Genomic DNA, 23473 nt, shown 5'->3' with positions numbered 1-23473 from the left:
TCAAGACTTTCATAAAATAATAAGATCATTCATTCCTAAGTTAAACCACATTAAATAATGTACAGCATCACAATCTTTGCACACTATCTGAGAGCAATAAATTAAACAGCATTAAAGCGAAATGCTAAATGAAAGTATCACTATCACATAAATCACTGAAATTAACGAAGTTGGAAATTCAGTTGTTCATAAAGGATAAAAATATCTGTTGATGAACTGTATAGATGATTTACATAACATAACATAATTAGGTACAAAGTTTGTTAAGAGGATCCTAATTTATGAAATTGTTTTTGTACCTTAAAAAGAAATCTGTTAACAATATAAGAAGATAAAACCCTAACCTATGGACCAAGGGCATCAAACAACTCATCCAGAAAAAGGTAACATAAATCGAAATAATTCTCAAATTTAGTCACATCATTGCTGTACCTAAGAGGCCCTTACATCGTAGCGATCACCAGTTGAGTATGGTTACGAATGGTAAGAGGCCAATAATGTTGAGTATGAATTGATCGCAGGCATTCACATGTATTGAAATGTTTCCACTACCGCCCTTCAAAACCAATTACAACCGCTCTTTTGTATTTTTTAAAAAGCAACAAAGTGCCGATACAGATACATGTAGATGGTTTTGGAGTAGAACTGCAGAGTGCAAATATTTACTCTTGAGTGTGACAAATATTGAAATTTTCATCAAAAGGATTTGTTTGCTGACATAATACCTTCATTAATAAATCATCAGGCCTACCAATTTTCTTGAAGCTTCTTACGAATGACAAACGCATTATATTTTTTAATCATATTTCATCTTTTTGGTCTTGCCATTTCAACCAAGGTCAATTATGTATAGTATTTTATCGTTCAAATCTGATATTTCGCACAAAGTGCATACGGCATGCTCTGGGTTCCTATCTCGATCGGCATGTGAAAGTCAGATGACCTTGAATAAGCCATCTTCACTCATAAATCCAGTCGACCCAGCCTGTAAATGGGTACGGATAATCATGGAAAGATGAATACAAGGAGGTTTGACCAAGAACCAGCTTGTAGAAAGGATCCTTAACTGTGAACCTTAATTTAGGAATCTGAGATGGTTTTGCGATGTCTAGCGATGGTAGGCGACAAAATTGTAGAAATAGTGGAACGGAGATGAATCGAGAATGTCAATTTAATTCCAGATATATCGTGCTCCGTTTGTTTTTTTTTCTAATAATTTTTTCTAATGATTACCCATAAAGAGATATCTTTATTTGCCACTCAAAATGTACGTGGTAAATATCCTTTCGAACAATCAAGGACTTTTTGTCACATACTTGGTAAATAGCCACTGCTATAAACGTTTTCAAAACATGGTGTCTTTCCTATAAACATTTTAAATACATTGTGTCTTCTCTGTTCGTCCATTCTGTCAATCACGTGAAGTTTCACACTGCAAATTCAACAGATCGACGACGGCCGAGCGACGTGTAACAAATGGTACGGCAGTAGTTTGCCGTTGCGTCGTCGAGATAACGACGTAGAAGTAAAATTTTGTCGTAAACGTTCCGCCGCGATACCGGCAAATATTTGCCGACGTTCTGCGTATGTTCACAGATGCTCTTGCGTGCACTTTTAGCGACAAAACGTCGTGAATGCACAAATTTCATTGCACTCGTGAGGATTTTTCTTGCTCTTGCGATTGTGGACTTTTTCTATCGCAAATGGTTCGCAAAGCCCAGTGGGACTTGGGCTTAAGTTGTTATCCTTTCTTTCATCATATGTTAAATAATTGTTTGCTTCATCTTGTGATCTGATATAAATGATAAAAGTTGGTTATATGTGTTGATGGAGATCCTCATTAGATCACATTAGACCATGTAATGTGCAAGAATCACACGAAACCTCTAACGACTTGTCATTATATTTTTGAAGCTTTTACTCAAAGCTTAGTCAAAGTTCGGAGAGGGGTATTCTTTTTTTTGGACAACATTTGAAGACTCTTTCATCTCCTAAATATGCTGCACCGCCAGTAGCCGACCATAGCCAAACTTAAGCGGTTACAACAAAATATATGATGCATTTGCTGAATATCGGCATCCATAGTGTGCTCCAAGGTATAAGAGAAGATCTAATGCGACGTAAATTGGCATTTAGTAAAGAATTGCAGGTAAATGCAGTCATATGCCACAGGCAATATTACATTTATGAACTATAGAAAGTGGCTACAGATATTATTTATACCACGGAAAAGTCACCGTGTTTCCCATTTCCCAGTGACTTTACTGACAGAACCATATCATAGCCGATGATCATGAAGCTTGTCTTTTGAAATATCGAAAGGTCGGAGTACACTAAACGCCAGTAGCATTACCTATAAAAAAAATTATTTTCTGTAGCAGTCGAATCAAGGACATAGAATATGCTGAAAGGAAAACCAGCATGCTACTTAAAATTTGATTCTGTAATCTTGTGGTACATCCAAATGTCCATTCAATGTCTAACATTCGATGTTGTAGGTTAAGTAAGTAAAAGAAATATAAAGAATTAATGCGTTAGAAAAGAGTCATCAATCAGAATAGTAATGTATCATCTTGATCAAGAGAATGGTAAATCTTTAGGTCAGTGGGTTATCACAGGATAATGATAGAGTTCTATATTGTTATCAATTTCATGGTTCAAATAACTCATCAATATCATAGATGCTATCTAACTGACCAAGTAGATAATCTTTATGAACCAATACATTTCAAGTAATGTTATATGGTAAGCTATTAAATTATGTGCACCTTACAGGTGTCAGTTATACACATTTTCCATCTGAATACTTCTGTACAATAAACTATTTTATAATTGTACATCTCCCGATTCCGATAAGAATACATGTAGTATACATCTTCATATTCCATATGTTTCTATATTCATTGAATTTGAATGTTGCGGTAAACATCATTGCTCTTGTAAATGTGTTCGCCTTCATATTAGTTTTAACTCGGCCGTTCAACTCATCTTTACTTCTTGAAAGTCATAAATACTAAATTCAAGTGGTTTTGTAAAATTCTATTATACTACTAAAGTACTACATGTGTAAAATGAAACTATGACCGGTATCTGTTTTCTGTAAGAATAGATATATCGATAAATCAGTCAATTAATGTTAAATCTTATAATCTTGCATCCCATGAAGACGTAGATCCTGAAAATTCAGAATTCAGAAGATGAAAGTGAAAATTTTAATATAATATAATGTCAATATGACAAGCAGTAGCTAACTTCCAACTTTTTTGATAGATCGTTCTGAGTATGTACCCGCCTATATAAGTTTAAGTTAAGTTATTTATGACTTTCTTCAAGGTTGGCTTAAATTAATATTCACTAATGATAAGTCAATTCAATGAATCATTCTTAGATAAGGGTAAGTTAGTTTGTACCAAACAAGGATGATCAGGCTACTTCTCATTATTTAGACTTTGCAACTTACCATGTTGTTTTGTCCGTAGACTCTAATTTTTATGGAATGTCAGGTTGTTCTTGGAATTGTACATACATAATGGTCAGCGTTTTTGGGGCAATCATAGTTATAATAGTTGACTGAATTGTGAATTTCTTGAATAGGTTAATTAATAGGTTAAACTTAACTATGTTAAACTTAACTAAGTGTTAATTATTGGTTTTAATTATCTTATTTACTTGTTCCAGTTACAAGGACGTTTGCATTATTATGCAGGGACGAGCATTGAATCAATATCACGAAAAGTGCTACACATCTCATTTGATGGAAAGACAAGATTTAACAATCATCACGTCGTGCCTCTATATTGTCTGTTTTAGACCATGTATGCTCTAAGCACAATAGTAGATAAGTGTTCCAACACAGCCAAAATACACAGAGACGATAAAACGATTACGTAAAATGAAATGAATTGACTGGAGTTTTTAAGTCCTACTTTTCTGCACCATGTGGGTTAATGAAGACGGATGATTACGTAAAGCGACGTCGGCGTTCAAAAATCAACGACAATCTTCCGTTAAAATTTTAGTAAGTTAAGGGACACATTTCCAAAGATATTGGTGAAAAGTTCTTAAAAATTTAAGTCAAAAATATATCCAACTTACTTATAAAAAATCAAACGGTCCATATAAGTCATACCACATTGCTATTCGCCGGTATAAGTATGGAATTTAAAGTTCAGTATTTAAGAGTGTTCTAGTTAAGGTGATTTTATTCCAAAAAGCTTCAAGAAGCGTATAAAATTTACCAGTGTGTGAGTTAACACGAGAACATACTCCGTCTTTATGGTAGAAGCAAATCCCTTGTGGTTCTCAAGAAAGTCAGACATGAAAACTGGGATGTAGGCTCTGTAGATATCTTTTGTAATTGACAATTTTATCTTTCGGGATTGGGGGGTTAAAGCCGACACCGAGCCGTTTCTCGGAAGCACAGGCACAGGTATCAGTATTTTTCTTGCCTTGAAAATGATTCGAACCCACCGTACCTAATCGTCTAGAAGACGACAATCTAACTCACTACCTACTGAGCTATTCCACTGCCACAAAAAGATAGTATTCCAACCTAACATAAGAGGGAAGTATTGACTTTTACACAGGTCGAAAGTTGTGAACCCCTTATGATAACTTTACCAGTGTGTGAGTTAACACGAGAACATACTCCGTCTTTATGGTAGAAGCAAATCCCTTGTGGTTCTCAAGAGAGTCAGACATGAAAACTGGGATGTAGGCTCTGTAGATATCTTTTGTAATTGACAATTTTATCTTTCGGGACTGTTTTCCTGTCATACTCGCTTTATTTTATTCTATTAAGTCTTTTGAATCGATATGATATCTATTTCAGACAGTGCCAGAATAAAGGTCGTTTACCTACCTTTTCTGCCTAACAAATTCCCTCAAGTGTTTTATCTTGGAGAACCCTCGACACCATTTCAATTGAAAAGGGGAGTCAAACACGCACCAAATCGTCGTGCAATGCTCACAAAAACAACAAGTATTACTCTATCCAATACAATGTGTTCTTCTTTATTTTTCATTTAACAATGTCATGTCGCTGGAGATAAATTGGTGGTTGGATATCACCGAAATTTGAAAGACTCCACACCATTCTGTGATCTGCTTATTGTCCTTATATACGTGGAACAAAAAGTTAAGCGCTACTAACCTTAATTTAGTATATTCTGGGACGTCGCGTACGTCGTAGACACCCTCCTGTGCAAACTGTAACAGAGTTGGATGCAGCATTGCACCAGGAGTGGCAGCAAATTCCTCAACAGGACATTCAAAGACTGATGAAAAACAGATACTTTGCATTTGGGGCTATAAAGACAATATAATACACGATCATTCACTTCCTGTTGTTGATTTTTTCACGATTACACGATTGATTTCGACATTAGGCCCCATTATATACATCTCGTTATCAAGTATGATTGTGAATTGCATTCATATGCGAAACAATGGTTCAAAATCTGGTGGCGCTTGACTTTTTGTTCTAGGTATACATGAATAACCCTAGTGATTCTAAGAGTCGGCCAGGTGCCGGCTTTCACAACCTCCATCCCACATCATACGTGATATATTCTCAAATATATTAGGTAATTGTTGTATCTAGTGACGTTCAGTACTGTCTAGACCTTTATATGAAAATTTTAAAAATAATGTGATCCTGGTATGGACGTAATTAATAAAGAGGACACGCTCATCGATCTGTTTCATTCCACAGAGCATTGATCTTGCGGTTTTTAATATTAATCTTTTAAATGACTAATACATCACTAAGTTCAATATTGACATGAACTTAGGAGCGCAGGCTGACAATCATTTAATTTATTAGAATTTGTCTCGTACATTAAAGAGACCTTCCTCATAACATCAGTCAGATCAAATCTCTAAAAACAAATTTTGACCAAAGACATGACAGTCCATAGAGAGGTTGCTACTTAGCATGGGTTGAGTATTGGGGGGTTAAAGCCGACACCGAGCCGTTTCTCGGAAGCACAGGCACAGGTATCAGTATTTTTCTTGCCTTGAAAATGATTCGAACCCACCGTACCTAATCGTCTAGAAGACGACAATCTAACTCACTACCTACTGAGCTATTCCACTGCCACAAAAAGATAGTATTCCAACCTAACATAAGAGGGAAGTATTGACTTTTACACAGGTCGAAAGTTGTGAACCCCTTATAATAACTTGGCAACTTATAATATTTGGCAACCCTTTAGACAGAAGTCTAATTTTCAATAGGCCCCACTAAACTACAAATTATATACAAGATTACAAAAAGAATAAAATCACAGAAAATAACATAAAACATATATACATTTACAACGTAACATGGATGAGGAAAGAAATATGAAAATGTAACCACTATGTTTCACCACGAAACCACGAATTATATTCTAAGTTTATAATAAAAATACAGAAAATTTCATAAAACATATATACATTTACAATACATCACGGATGTGGTGAAAAACATAAAAATGTAAACACTGTGTTTCTGATATGGTATATAAGTTATATATGTATAAGTTTTTTTAAGTAAAATGAAATGGAGAGAAAAACAAAAGAAATGGTTATAAATTAATCAGTATTGTCAGTCAGAACAAACTTCTTCAGTTTTTGTTTAAATGTATATAAAGAAGGATTATGTTTTACAGTTTGTGGTAATGAATTCCAAAGTAAAGAAGCTGTATATTGAAATGTTCTCATCATAGCAGTTTTATTACATTTCGGTTTGTCTAAACTTCAAGAAGATATCCACATAGCCTTGCAAGGATAGGTATTAGGGGTGGGGTGAAAGCCGGCACTGGGCCAAATCTCAGAAGCACAGGCAGTGAGAGCATGGGGTTGGGGTTAGATCCGAGCGAAGTTTGAGATATTACCTTCGATTCCCCTCTGTTTTGTTGAGAATCAGAGGAACAGGGATGGCTATATTCGTACGGATGTGACATCAAATCGAAACCCTCGAGTAGAACTATATACGAAAAATATTAAGTTCAAATTCAGGATCATCGAGTGTTGACTTTTTTGTCGCTGTTCTTACAAATATTGTAAATATGCGGTGATGTCATTGTCATTGCCAGATTGGAGCAGATGTCCAGTTGTTAAGGTGCTTACACATCCTGTGCCGTTACAATTAGAATCTTCTGAACGAACGAAGTGTTATTGTAATGATCTTTGAGAGGATATTTCCAATTGCCATTCAGCTTTTCATTATATACAAATAATTGGTTGGTCCCCATTATTACTTTAGAGAATGGGGAAAAATAGTGGTTGACCACTGGACGTCTTAATACTAAATTAACCAGTTTAAATTATGAGGAAGCAGAAGCAATATTTGTATTAGAAGTAGAGAAAATCGGGTTATAAAGAATCAATGACTACTACTTGTTATTCTTGCTTAATTAACTAGCTAGCCAGATCTAATATTGTGCTACTAAAGGCAATTTCAACACAATTACGCTATATAACACACGGTCCAATAAGTAATACTTAAATGGTTTATTGATACATTACATTAAATTTTAACAGGTACAATAAGAGGTGCATGATTCTTAAAATAACATACAGGCTGATTAAGTAAAATAATTGAAATAAAGTAAATGAATTAAAAAAGATTAATTGAAGATTCAATAAACAACTATTGCTAGTATTGGAGTCTTTTATTAATAGAAATTACATTGTTCATATAACTAACTATGGTTTTTATTAAATTGAATACATTTATGAATATGAATAATTACAAGTTGATAAGTTTATCATATGCATGCGATAAACGAACACCTTCATCTCTGTTAAGGTCAGGCTGATATCTTCTGTGTACCTCTTATTGTACCTGTTAAAATTTAGTGTAATGTATCAATAAACCATTTATCTCTTGTGTGTTCTTAATAATAATCATTAATGTATATATAGTTTGCCCATCACTTCTTCTCATTAAGTGCCTGAGGACGGTGGGGGAAACACGTCGAAACGTTACATAAAACTTTCACCAGTGATTGTTGTTCCATAAAGCTGTGTCTATATATCGTACTCACAATTGCTAAATGCTATTCAAAGACTGTATATCTTACATATGTTTAATCCATTAAAGATAACGTTTAATGATAGAAGATTTCCCATAAAATAAATCCAAAAAACTAGTACTGAACTTTACTCTGATCGCGGCATGAAAACGTTTGTCACTTTTAATTATTTCAAATATTACATTGAAATTAAAAAGAGGATATTGAGTACATTTTGATTATGAGAACCACGTTGATGAGGATTAAATCAATTAGACTTATAACTTATAAATAAGTCTTTTATGCTATTTTGATAGATTTAATATTGTAAAGAATATGTTTTATGAATTGTTGTCACATATCGTTAAAAGCAGAACATGGCGTAACCTAACAAAGTTTCAAAAATGTAAATTTGCGGCATCAGCATTATCATGGATAGCGTACCAGACAATTTCATGGTCAACACATATCAAGATCACGAAACTTTCAAATTTGCAACGGAATCATAAATAACCTCTAGATCAAACGATAAATTTTCATGACCAGAAATAAAAAAATAATCATAATCAAAACAAAAACAAATCGCTATAAATGTTTTGTATCGATCTGATGTTGACAATTCTATGATAAATATTGTTGAACAGTAGAAATCAATTACGATGTATTAGTGATATATTCCTTTAATAAACAGTTTATTGAATGCCGAGTTTAATTTAATCTCCTTGTTCTACAAAATCAAGTTTTGTAATATTGTTAATGAAAGAGACTTTAGGGTTAAGGCTAATACAATTATTTGATAACCTCAATATGATTTTGTTGTCTATTACATAGACAATGTATAATGTATCAGAGAAGCCTTTTCGAATGATTGAAACCCGGTGTATATTAAATTTCAATTTTGCTGGTGGAAAAATATTTAATATATTTTATTGCCTTTTTGGGCCAAATTTTATCAATGCGACATTATATTCACAGCTAATAATGCTTTATTGTTCGTTATGTTTATTATAGATATATTGTCAGACGAAGTTTATGTCTATTAATATTCGAAAACAAAAATATCCATACAATAAACCCTTTCATAAAAGTCTTTATTTACAATGACTTTAGAATATCATACAGTGGGAAAAATGATTGTTATCAAAAGCCAATGAAAAGCTTTCCTGTTATTGGTTGTGTCAGTGTATGGCGTTCCATGAAAACCTTCATAAATAAAACACACGTTGGTATTATTATATCCTGATAACTAACTCCATTTCCATCAATTTGATTAAGATAAAAAAAAATATTCTCAGTGTCATTACAAAGCATATAGTTTGCTTTGTTTGAATAAATTGATATAAAACTCTTCCTGTTAATGTTTCAGGGAAAGGACAGTTATAAAAGACAGACGTGTCATACTGTCATATCCTGGTAGTCTTATCTATTAACGATTATTACTTGTTCGATCCAATCATAAGCATAGAAAGCTCTTCCTGTTTTGTTCCAACTAGAGTATTCGCATGATGCAATAATAAAAAGATATTCATACCTTGATAAAATGATTAATTATACTAGTTTTTCAACATGTGAATACTTTAAACGCAGTGTTTGTGTTCATACAAATATAAAAATATTCCGTACTTGTTTTTCCATTCTGCAAACAGGATCCACAAAGATAAAGGAAACAATACCTTTCCAAAACATAACATCATTTGTAACAACAACACTGTATGTTTAATCTTATTGCTTTGTGCTTGATAAAGATTCCTGTATGTGAATTGAAACGTTGCAAACATTAAAGAAAGGAGTAGTATATCAATAATAGTGTTCTTCTTTATTTATTGTATTAAAATACTTCAAAATGACTTTAACAGATTAAAACACTGTATGTAGTTTGTTAAGATGACATTCTATCTATTAGAAGGAATTTATACCATTAAATCCTGCTTTCCGTTTCCACTGAATGCACATTGAATGAAATAAGAGTTGTGTATCCAGCGATTGTACAATGTAGTATTTATTTGCTGTTGTTTATTCATTGATTATTTAGAATAAATTCCAATCTTGCATCTGTATTTCACATACAATCCGAGTGGTCTTCATAACGAATGTGTGTGTGTGCAAGATTGTGGGATTCTTGTTTTCATGTCTAGTTCATGTAAGAGTTTTTTAACTAGGATTATTGTGCCAGATACCACTATTAACGTTTCTTATTGTTACAATATCCTGTGAAACATCAACTAATTATATCTCAAGGGCCGATGTCTCTCCTAAGAGTTTGAATTTGAGATGTAAATATCAACTAAGAAATAAGTTAATGAATTATTAGAAGGGAGTGAATTGGAACGGGTTCATTTTAACCGTAATCAATTCCAGACCTAACAACAATGTAAATAACTTTGATATGGTATCAGCCGATCACAACATTTTGCCGATCTTGGTTTTTTTAATCAGAAATATTAGCTGGTAGATAACGCACGGTCCAGTGTATGGGATGTTAACATTTTGCTATCAATATACACTAAATTAATAATAGTGCAACAGTTTTCAGTGACTGTTATTGTTTTAGATTACAATGGGTTGCGAAGCATACTAAGTAGTTTAGCTATAAATATAGGATCGAAGCATAATAGTTTGACGATCGTGTAGTTTAATTAGCTGATACTTTTCCAAGCCAACTCCGATGCTAATTTCAATTTTAAAAACACTGTTTTCTTCCTGCACAATTGAACTTGGAACATTTACGAAGAATCGCTTATGAATGTCATTTTCACAAATTGAAAAACTTGGATAAAAAAAACATATTCTTTTAAGAAAGGTAAAAAATTCGCCGTGTTTTATTATTATGCCTGTGACAACAATTATTTTCAAAACCGTGTAATATTTCATTTGCTATCAGGGCAACATGGAAAACAGAATTAACTGGTGTCCCTCTCAATTCTACTACATGTGTGTAACTGTTTCTGCTAACTAGTAAAAGGAAAATGCACGAACTCTACAGCTGATGTTACACGTTCTGACTCTGTTAGCACAACTATAGCTGAATGATGTATGAATGATAAATGTTGCGTCTAAAGCTCTAAGTTCAGTTTACCAGTAACAATAAGTAGGCGGTTTAATAAAGTTTAAAATATTGTCATAAGAGGAAGGAAAACACCGAGATATTAAATTATGTCTGCAATAAGACAAGCTTGGAGACAATTATGTCAACAATTTCTGTTATAATTAAACCACCATCTTCCCTTGGGTTGTCTTCAGACAAATTCTGTCACTTTCACAAGCATTCTTCAATAATAAAATAACAGGTGTGGTCATCGTGGATGTGTCCTCTAATTGAAAATATACTCTTTAGTGTTACTTCCAAATCTACTGTACATGTTGAACTAAAAAAAATTCTCTCACAAGGTCAATAACAAAAATATCTTTATTAATGTTTACTCCTCTGACTAGAAGAAGATTGGATTTTTTTAACTTTCTTGCAGGGACGTGATGAAAGCATTTTATATGACTTTGTTTCAAACTTATTGGCTATGTACTCTTGACTCATTATTCGACTAAAGGTCGCATCTCAGAAAGAAGATAGCTTGCCAGGCAAGGTAACATACACCCACTGGCAGCTGTAAGAAATGATAAAACAGTCTTTAGTGTAAGTATGAATTTTCTCATAATTACTGCCAATTATGTATGCTGAGAAATACCACCAAGTTTTTAAAAATCAATATCAATAACCCAAATACATCAAATTATCTCATCAATATACATGATCACACCATGTTTCATTAAAATCAATTGAAAACTGTAGTCTCTAATGTGTTCACAAACAAATTTTGACGCGTTTTTCCTAAGTCAAGGGCAATAAAACAAATACCGTTCATTGAATAATCATCCAATTTGAACTTGTCCAAGATCTCATCAATATAAATGATCACACCATGTTTCATTAAAATCCGTTGAAAACTGTAATCTCTATTGTGTTAACTGTTAACAAACAAATTTTGAAGCAAATATATATTTACTTAATCTGGACTGTTATGAGGCGTGCGTGTAATTCAAGAGGACAATGACTGTGTCTTGACCCCACGATAAGTAACATTATAGCTTGTAAGAAACGCTTATGACACGAGGACTTGATTTATTTATGCTTCGTTTATTTCTTGACTTACATTGAGTAAGACGTCTTTCATACTATTATCAGTGAAACAGTTGAGAATTACATTAACTATGAATACAGATCGAATGAATGTTACATCAGTTAAAGTTGACATTTTTTTGCAATCAGTTGTGTGGGTTGGAGAGTGCAACACTTAAAATGCATGTCATCAGGTGTAAGAAGGGGTCCTGTACCTCTTTTGAAAGTTTCAAATAAAAAGCGTTGAAGGGACAGATTCGCCATTTTCAAAGGTTGATTTGGGTCTGGAATATATGTAAATTATCTTCGTAAATACTAGAACTGTACGAAAATCGCATAATCCCTTCGAAAATACTTCTACCAAGAATAATCGTCAATGAATCAATCAGTAAATTTTTCATATTTTGTACCTCCGGATGTGAAGAGCTTCATATCCGTAGTTCGAAATACTGTCCACGCTAAAGTCACGTTATGTATTATTACATCCATTCTCTAATCTAAAATTTAAAATGGTACCTCAGTCACCAGAGATATGATATCGCGCCTAAAAATTAGTTCACAAATGAATATGAAAATATTAAACTTATTGCCAGACGAAATTTTATACTGGAAATTTTTAAATAAAAACTACACTGTTATCAAACTAATTGGAATAATAAAATATTTTCTAGTGGAATCTAGAGAAATGCGTCAAAACTAGTTGATATATAAGACTTTTTCATATTTTCTGCTTCAATTTTCTCTCAATGCACCATACAGCTGTCATGGAAATTCTAATTTGTGTGATATCTGTAGGTTTGAGTGGCATGTCATTTCTTGTAGTGAATCCACAGATGTACTTATATCTTATCACTTTCTGTAAATTGAAGACAGAAGGATTTTTTCGATTAAAACGAATTTATATTCTGACAAATTTAATTTACCTAATTACTTGTCAATCAAATCGTACATAAGCGTGACATGAATTAAGATGCACTTCAAATGACAACTTTAAAAAAGATTGGTGCATTGGATGTTTGCCAGATATCATCTAGTGAATGCTAATTGTTGCCGCTCCGTACGTGTTGACGTGCTTTGCTGGTTGAGATGATATTGGTTTATTAGCTTTTAATTTAGTGAAGTCGACTGACCAGGAAAAATAGGATAGGAGTCAATTATCAAATTAAGACTATTACTTTGGTGGTTGTATGCAGTCTAAGCGATATAGTAGTTCGTATTGTTTGAAAATTCCATTCATTTCAATAAATAACAATTGTCGAGTAGCTTGTAGCGTTTGAATTTTGGTTTATGAAATTTGGGCAGTAAGTTACTACGTATCATGTACACTACTCTAAAAACTTTTACAAACCTTGAAAAGATATGATGGATATAAAATCATTAACAATGGTCTTGGCGCCAGGAAAAGCAAACCCAGTCATTATCCTTGTAAATTATGACTTTTCTTTCTTCTCGTTTTCCTTGTAACTGATATTTATTATAATTTAACTATCATCACAGTCACTATTCATTTGTACTAAGGTGCTGATTTTACAAAACATAAATTTTGGCTATTTTATACTGTGTTGAAAGAGATATGATGGTGTCGAACTCGATATGGTCGAATGGGTCAGATTTTGAGAATATTTTGTGTAGTTTACATATGGAACTCATGGTTTTTTCACTCAATGGGGGACAATACTGTCAAAGCTGAACTCAAAATGTGGCTACTCAGTGGAGTGCTTCTGACACTTTACTCTCAAATTTTTGAAAAATTGAATTCATTTGTTGCATTTTAACACATATTTTGGGGCACAAACTTATAAAAATCATTGTTAAATTTGTCGAAAATAAATTGGGGAGTACAATTGGGGGCGCAAACCATTTTTCTGGGAAGGCAAATGCCCCAACTATACCCCCACTGGTGCCGCCAACGGACGTACTCATAAATAGAGCTTGATTATAACTAGCTGAATATAATTTAGATTGGAAACTATTCGATCGTAAAAGGATCTTAAGATATCGTTAATTATCTTTATTTTTACTTTTCTGGCCACTGAGATCTATGTACCCTTATTGGTTTGTCTCTTTGGTCGAATGTTTATGTTATAGTGCTCGGTTGTAGGTCTTCATAATCGTGACACAGGAAGGTAGATTTTTTGTAGGATTAAAAGCATTAATGTGTCATATTTTCTTTATTTTTCAGATGGCGATTGAGGGCAACCATTAGTCTGGATCCAGAATAAGAATGTCGTTCAATTCCAGTACGGGCGTGTTTGAATTCTACCGAGTACCAGAGTTAGAATCGTTCTCGGTATGGTATTCTGGAATCCACGGCTATCTTAGTGTCATAGTGTGTGGCTTTGGAATACCAATGAATCTAATTAATGTGACGGTTTTAACTCAGAAACATATGAGAACACCTATAAATTGTATCTTAACCTTTCTCTCCCTATCTGACATGTTGACAATGATCAGCTACGTTCCGTTCGCTCTTAATTTTTATATCTTACATTCCCCGTGGGAGCTGAACGCGACTAAAAATAGTCTTGGTTGGATGCGATTCATGCTGTTTCATATCAATTTCTCTGCTACGACCCATACTGTTTCCATCTGGTTAGGTGTGACTTTAGCTATATTAAGATACAAACATTTGTATTCTCCAGCAAAAGGGAACCTCACGCGGATACGACGGTTGATACGGGCACGGATTTCAGTGGTAGTTGTTTACGTTTTGTCTACAGTTGGCCTGACACCCAATTACATCACAAATAAGCTACACCCGTCCCCTTTCAACAACGAAACAGTGTACATAATGGAGAGCCTTGATCTAGGAACTAATGATGTCCGCCCCGTTGTTTTGTTAAATTTGTGGCTCTACAGCATTATGGCGAAATTATTGCCGTGTATCTTGATGGTTATATATGGGGGACTTCTTCTGTATACTCTTAAATCCAAACTTAAATTCCAAAAAAGAAAACTTTCCTGCACCAGTGTATATGCTCAAAGACCATTGGATAATTCGAGAACTACGCGGATGTTGTTAATAGTTATTATACTCTTCTTGGTGACAGAGCTTCCTCAAGGAATATTGATCATTTTAAGTGTTACTTCAAGAGGTTTTTTTCACTTCATTTACATGCCTTTAGGAGATTTGATGGATATGATGGCGCTCATCAATAACGGTGTTAACTTTATTCTTTACTGTTCAATGAGTAGAGATTTCAGGCTGACTTTAATGGATCTCTTAAAAATACGAATTGCAAAACATCATTTTACGACAGTTGCTTGTGATTCGGAACGTTCACAGACTGCTTTGATAGTGCGTGTGTCCTAGTTTCTCTGTCGTCTTTTTACCATAATCATTCCTCTGCGAGATTCATTAGAGACTATTTCGTCGTACGATTAAAGGGTAACTAACGAAGTGAAATATAGGGCGAAAAGTGACAAGTGAATACTTTTCATCAACAAATCTATCATCTGAAACGGGCCTAACTATGTTATTGAGTGAGGTCAATTCGAAGGACTAATATAATGAGAATGAATTTATTGGACAAAGTGGACTAGGGACATTTTCATTTGTAACACCATACAAGTTCAATTTAACAAACACATACCACTTGGAAGGCAAATCTAAGACGATGCAATGATATTTTGATTACACATTTCTGTGTCAGTGGTTTCGCTGCTACTTTGCGGTTGGTTTTGGGACATTAAACCTTTTAACAGTCATTGCTGATTACAAAATGCCATTCAGTTTAGTGTTGAATGCTGAAATGTAGTGTTAATGTGCGTAGTATAATAAATATCAATAGATCTAATGAAATTGATCCGATAAAACTAATTCGTGCTGACCGGCTGTCCGACTGGACAGAATCTCTTGTGTTACGCATACTTCACGCAATGACTAGATAGTTATGATACTTTGCTCGGCGTACTCGTTTGGAATTATGATGATTTTTCTCATTTTGGACAGTGTCGTACATGATCAACGATTTAATGAAATTTCTACTGAGCTGGTACATTAATTTGTATAACAAAGCGTAGCATATGGTAGAAATTGGATGCCAATACCTCCATTTATCGGTGGGTCGATCCCTATTCATATTTTTAAAGTCGTAGTTTTATTGCATTCGAAATAGCAGGTGTCGCCAGTGATCAGTAACAAACGGAAATTAAGTGGCATATTCTGGAGCTATCGGAAGGTAAAGAAAATGCCAGTACCAGTCAAAATGATTTAACTACACTATTCAATCGGCTAAATCTGCAGTCAACCATATGTAGGCTAACCTCCGTGAGAAATTGTGATATGTGTATGTTTATCGTTATGTTACATTTTGGCTAGGATCTATCAGCCACGCAATACCCGTTTTCACACGATTGGTAAGATATTTCCTGAAGATGCGATTCTCTTAAATTCGGCTATGACGAAAATTCGATGGAAACGTTTCGCCATATACGTAAGTGAAACGCCATGATAATTATCTGAAATATCGATCAGACGTCAAATTACGTATAGGTTACATACATGTTTATATAGCGTCGTAAACGATAGTAAATCTTATCTTATTGTGTTACATCGGGTGTAATTCGTAGCAGAGTCCAGTGAAATATGGTTATCGATTTGCACGAGTATTTTCCCTGTTCCCTGATCTTATGTAAATAAATATTGTTTATACAAATATATTTAGTCAAACTTATTTCAAGTCATGATAATCATTTCCCTCACGAACATTACCATAGGACTTGGACAGGTTTCAAAATATCAACGATTAAGTGACAAAGTCTTAATAATTTTAATGATACGTAGATATATGAATTGCAAATTCAAACCCTGGACCTTATTTTACTGGATATTCATACTTTCAGTATATCAGATTGAAGCGAACATAACGATTTTCGCGATTAAAGATGAACACACAATAAATATATGGCACTCAAATGGTTAAATCTAAAAACCCCATCTGGAATGAGCATTAATTAGACTGAATGGTCGAAGTGTAAAACATCTCAGAGGTTATAAATCTCATCCACGACATTACTGACTTTCACAGTCTTCCATTAATACCCTCTACATTAATTTTATATATGGACAACAACATAGGAGACATAATGATACTATTTATTATTACTTAGACGATCTATGTGGATGAGAGCAAATAGATTATAGTAATACTTTACCCGGAACAAATAAATATATATTCTGTTTTTCTACGAATGTCCTTTATAATTCAACACTAATATACATGCACTATTTTCAGCTCTGTAACACTGTGTGGGCAATTCCACGTCTAGCAAGCAGTACTTATTAGTAGGACTTTTAACTCAGTAAAGCTTTCCATAGCTACAGATGGTCGGTCATGGATAAGGGCCATCCAATCCCGCATGTTGATCTAATCACCAACTTATCCTTCTGGCATTCGCTCAATCCCATGATTAGTATCAAAGTTTATTACAAAACCACATTTCATCTTCTTAAATGTACGCTTCCAATTAATATATGACCGAAATGATAAATTAGAATAGAAAAACTCGACTTGAAGCACTTTCAATAGCCGTATATTTACGTGACTTTAAAAATGTCAGTGAATCTAGAAGAAATGTGTCTCTTTAATAAAAATAGTCAATAAATACTGCTTTATCTCTCTAAATCCGCACTGGCTATTTTTGTTCCATGAGCCGTGCTCAGACAGCATTTTCCAATTAAAGATTTCCAGAATAACATTTCTAGAACATGATTTGTTTGAACAGAAAACTCTTCAGCCATAGGGTATTGTCTTACTACATGATACCTTTTAGAACACAATTTATTAGGGAAGAGCCATTGGCTTGGTGTGCCCCTTTATCATCTTATTACATTTTTTTTTAAAACAGTATGATACTGGCCCCTGTGCACACAACGTGTCAACTTATTGCTTGACACAACTGAAACAGTTTTACGGACAATCACTTTTAATGTAAACGAAGAGTTTAGTTGAGCAAAAAAAATGTTCCGCCCTACAAAAAGCGGAATGACCCTTTAAATTTAAGGATCGTAGATTTTCATACAACGAAACGACACAAGTCAATTTAGCGGAATTTTTGCATTTTTGCAATATTAAGGAATCAAAATCATTCTAAAAATGAACCGAAACAAATATACACAAAGAAAAAAGTTAAGCACATCCCAGTTTTTTCATCATAATCAAAATTATATAATGCACTAAGCGGAAATCGAACTTGGTAACTAAATTTTTCAAATTGCATCAGATCCATCGCACATTTAACAACAAAGAAGACCATTTGAGATAGATTTGCTTTGAGATTTAATATTGGAAATGACATTGGCAGAGAGGTACTCATTTTTAACATTTTTAACACATGAAAAAAAGTATGGAGCTACCGAATTTACAGATAGAGGTAAGAGTTACAATTTGCACTGGAACTGTTCATTATCATTATCATTTTGACCTTAAAAGTTCAAAACATCAATAACGCGTGTAACCTCCGCGTGCTTGAATGACACAATGTACCCTGTTTCTCATGTTTCCAGTGAATCGTCGAACCTCTTCTAATGTTAATTGTCGCCATTCTTGATGCAGTACACTGTAAAAAAAATTTCCTTCCATTAACAGAAAAAATTCCGGCAGCTGATTTACCAGAATTTAAATTTTGCCTTCAGTTATATAACAGAATTTCTTGTAAAATATTTGCTTTAAATAACAGAAATATTTTACTACAAAATCTGTTAAATTACAGAATGACTAATAATATTTCCTGTAATTAACAGAAAATAGGAAGGATATTCTGGTAAATCAGCTGCCGGAATTTTTCTAATATTTCCTGTAATTTAACAGAAAAATAGGAAGAATATTCTGGTAAATCTGCTGCCTGAATTTTTCCTTCCAGTTCTGTAAAAAAACAGAATTTTAAAAAGGATATTCTGGTAATAAATCTGTTGCCAGAAATCATTTTCATTTTACTGTAAAAAAACAAAACATTTCAACTTTATGTGTTTATTGGTATTATTTGTGCATTTAAAATAATCAGAGAAAATGATGTTAACTATATCTTTAATTATACATACAACTGAAAATGTGGGCGTATAAAAACAATCTCTTGCATAAAACAAATGATGAACTTGAAATACATACTCATCACTAATAACATCTATAACATTCTGATAACTAATGACATCTTTTAATGATATTCTCATAAGTAATGACATCTTCATAAGTTCGGATTTAACTAATTTGGATTTAACTAATGTCTTTTTTTTTATTTATGTTGACACTCTTTTCTCCACATTGCCCATATTTTGTTAATATTGACAGAACCTGTGGTCCAGTAATTCTACTACTTCACTTTTTTTAGTGTTCCACATGGTTATAAGACTCCATCATCCAGCGCAATACTGTTTATGATGCAACTCTAATCATTATCATAAGGCCTAATTGTTTCTGATGTGCACAGTTAATTGTTGCTCGTTCGAAAGTCAGGTCAACTCTCATAATGCTCCGTAACTTTTAGCTGGTAAATAATGGCAGAAACTCTAAAGAGAGGGAAAAGGTGACATACCTGAAAAGATAAATTTAAAATGAGAAAATATTTGTTGTGCTAATGTACTGCAGTACCGGTAGTGTAGTAATAGTAGGGCACTGGATCTTTTAGTTCAATAAATCCAATTCGCCCTCGTTTACGAATTTTGTAATGCCTCGCCCACGTAGTGGGTCCTAACATTGAGTGTAAACGGTTAAGGTTTATTGACAAGAATATTAATGACAGAATTCTCATTCCTTATATTCTTGTACTCTGGTGCAATCAAAACCGAAAAAGGCTGTAAGTACAAAAAAAAAAGCGAGGATGTACAAAAACAGAAAAAGAAATTATAAATTAAAAATAGTAAAGGCATAAGAAAGTGGATGGAATTTAAGATCATGATGCAATGACACACTGTCACTTATCATGGGTGGCCGTACAAAATAATTTCTTAAAAGCAGGTTGCACAGTTTGACATTCCAGACATCGATAAGACATTGCAAATGTTATTAATAGTAGGTACAAACATTTTATATAGTGTCACATGTGCAAAGTTGGTGGGAAAACTGACTTGAGGAATCTATGCATAATTTGGCGCCATTTTGTCGGGTTTGTTTACATTTTGGTAAGAGTTTTCAGGCAGCATGAAAAAACATAAAATTGCAATAGAAATTATGGATCCTGTGATATTTCATATCGTCGGAGGCTTTCTTATGTAATCGGGTATAAACTTACATTGCGGTTGGCTAAACCTGAAGATTTGAGATATGAATTTGAGGACTTCATTGCTATGAAGAATTATTAATTTTTCTACTCTCTTAGACAGAAGAGTTCTAAACAGAAAGATGACTCTTGACAAGACTGATCTAAGTTTCAGACCACAAATACGTATAAAGTGATAAAAAGATAACATTACAAATTTACTTAGGCAATAATTAAAATACACTCACCTGTTAATTTGTATTCAGTGATCATTTCCACTCTACCCAAGACCAAGTAAGCTAAGCCTAGTCTAGTTCATCGTGTAGGATAAATTTAAGTCATTTTGTCGTTGTCCCCACACGCTTAAAATTCAGTAGAACATTTTGCAGTTTTTGACAAAGGGTGATAATAGAACAGGAATGAGTGGTGGAATATCGGGTCAGCATTTAACTTTCTCCATGCATCTCACCATATTAAATTTAATTTAAGAAATTCACAAAAATCCCTTCGACGTAGCCTTGTTTTGATGTGGGATAAGATGGCGGCGTGACGATAGACTGACCTCGTGTCTTTACCGATGACGTCATACCTACTTTGATTGGCAGGTCGAAACTATCATAATGCAAAATCACCTTTTCCGTAAATTAACAGCAATCCGGGGATCCTCTAGAACAAAGTCCGTAAATCAACAGAAAAATATGTATATCAGCATAAATTTACGTATATCAACAGAAAATATGAAGTACATTTCTGTAAAAAAAACGGACTTTTTTTTACAGTGTACTGCTTCCAGTTGCCGAAGAGTTTGAACAGGAGGTTCACGTGCTCGTACTCGTCGCCCAATGAAATCCCAAACATGTTCTATTGAATTTAAATCCGGACTCGTAGCAGGCCATGGTAAAGTTGTAATTGCACTGGTCCTCATTAAATCGTTGACTGCTCGTGAACGATGTGGTCTAGCATTATCGTCCATGAATTGTGGTCGACTCGCAAGTGTGTGGTTGTCGAATGAGGAACCACAATCGGTTGCAACACGTCACGGATGTACTGTTGTCCTGTCAAGTTACCCCTGATGGTGACCAAATCCAACTTGCAGTCATGGGAGATACACCCCCATATCATGACGGACCCCCCACCATATGGAACTGTTGATCTGGTGTTCCTAGGAGTGTACGCTGTGTTTCGGTGCCTCCACACTCTAGTACTGCCATATGTTACATGGAGCAGGAACCGACTTTCATCTGACCAATGAACACGTCTCCAAGACCTCATATTCCAGTTCTGACGAGCAATACACCAGGCTAAACGTGCTGCCTTGTGGCGATCTGTCAACAAAGGGCGTTTAATTACCCTCCTGGCTTTCATTCCTGTGCTTCTCAATCGATTTCTAAGCGTTCTTAGACTGAAACGAAGATTTGGCAGCCATAAGTTTTTCAGACCAGTACTCGTTGCAAAGGGTTCTCGACAAACAAGGCGCTGAAGGTCCCTGTCTTCTCTCTATGAGGTCACTGGGGGTCTTCCTGATCTGGGTCGATCCTTCTCATCGCCAGTTTCAAGATGTTTATTGACCAGACGACTAATAACAGTGTGATTATAACCCAGATTCCGCCCAATTGCACTGTAAGACATTCCTACATTGTGCATACCGATTATTTGCCATCTTGTGGCATCAGATAAGTGTCTACGTGCCATATGTCCCTTTGTGTGAGTAAAGATCGATTTTGAATGAGAGAATTAAACCAATAGAAGTGACAAAAGATACTGCATTTTGAGAAACACAAGGGTAGCAAACTGCACGTGCGGTTCATGTTCTCCACGAGATGTTTTGTCATGATTTGTTCACTCCACTTTATTAAAGGCACATATACTTTTCAAAAATCCCATATTTATTAAATTATTAAAACTTTGTGCAAAACTATCATGATTTGTTTAAGGATGTGCTTAACTTTTTTCTTTGTGTATATATATTTCTTTTCTTGCTCTAAATTGTTCTTCTAATTCAAACAACAATAATTATCTATTCCGCCTCCAAAAATCAAATGGATCCCACAATAAAACGTAAAACACGACAACGACCTTGATCGTTTGATCTCCTTACTACCCTGTCGTCGGCGTCATGTAAAACTATGGAACAAATAACAATTTTACCAAAATTCTGCGAATGCTCCACATGCACATTCAACATAATCTGCAGTGTATGTGGTGGATAAAAATCGTCATCAAGATTGGAAGTACACTTCAGTACGTGGATAAGTCAGGTGTCCAAACATACAACATTCAAAGAGAAATTTGCGACAAGGCCTCATGATGATGATGGCAACTGGACGATTGAACAGATAGTTCAGTTTATTTCTGTTACCTGTACATGCAATAGTAAATAGGGCCTAATATAACAATATAATCAGAATCTATACTACAACTGAGAGCAGAGTTGTGTTTCAAGAAGAACTACTTAAACACGTTCACTGTTTTCTTCTATCACAGAAACAATTAATTGCTGGTAGACAATTGTGAATAGTTAGGGTTTCGCTAACTGTAATTAAAGAATCTTATATCCTGCAACTTATTTTACATGGATTCCTTCAATTATGTTGGTTGCTCTAGCAATCTTATATAATAGACAACCCAGTGTACTAATTACTTTCATAGACAAAGCAAAAGAGTCAATGGTCAAAGGAAGCTTTATTTAATTACGGATAAATATATCTAAGTAACATGGCAAGGATATTGATCACTATGGTTTAAAATGACTTTACGAATATAAAAGCCCTCTTAAGTAATGAATGTTAAATTTGCCAGGATAGCGGTATTAGTATTATCTTTTTCGATTCCCATCTGTCGTAGGATCTGTTATGTTAAGTTCAATAATCAATAACTGATTGTGACGTTATTATCATGTAACTGACGCTATGAGAAGCGGCGTATCAATGAGTTCTTTGGAATCACAGATACCATTTTTGCTATATTTGGGGCATGTATAGACGTAACCGTCGTGCCTCGGCAGACTTGGGAAGGAAAGAAGTGTCACCTTTCCACACACGTTATTATATGGTATAACCCGTGTACACTATCCATGGGTTGATCTGTGGCAGGATAAGTAAAGGGAAGTAAGTAACAATATTCCAGAATTCAGACCACTATACAGTTTTAGCAGCCAGTGATAACA

At 34.2% G+C, this 23473-nt stretch overlaps 2 protein-coding genes across 2 annotated transcripts; one reads left to right on the top strand and one right to left on the bottom strand.

Annotated features, from left to right (window-relative positions):
- Window positions 1–14335: 14335 nt before the first annotated feature.
- LOTGIDRAFT_105511 (hypothetical protein) lies at window positions 14336–15424 on the top strand (the record flags this gene model as incomplete). Its single annotated transcript, XM_009059936.1, has 1 exon — window positions 14336–15424. The coding sequence occupies one exon, from the start codon at window positions 14336–14338 to the stop codon at window positions 15422–15424; it is 1089 nt and encodes a 362-aa protein (XP_009058184.1).
- A 5688-nt stretch (window positions 15425–21112) lies between these two features.
- LOTGIDRAFT_79758 (hypothetical protein) lies at window positions 21113–21274 on the bottom strand (the record flags this gene model as incomplete). Its single annotated transcript, XM_009059570.1, has 1 exon — window positions 21113–21274. A coding segment is annotated over one exon (162 nt), but the record flags the coding sequence as incomplete, so codon positions are not given.
- Between the last annotated feature and the right edge of the window lie 2199 nt (window positions 21275–23473).

This window comes from Lottia gigantea, assembly GCF_000327385.1.
Source record: "Lottia gigantea unplaced genomic scaffold LOTGIsca_4, whole genome shotgun sequence".
Taxonomy (NCBI): domain Eukaryota; kingdom Metazoa; phylum Mollusca; class Gastropoda; family Lottiidae; genus Lottia; species Lottia gigantea.
Note: the sequence above shows the minus strand (reverse complement) of the source record. Positions and strands in the feature narration are given on the sequence as shown.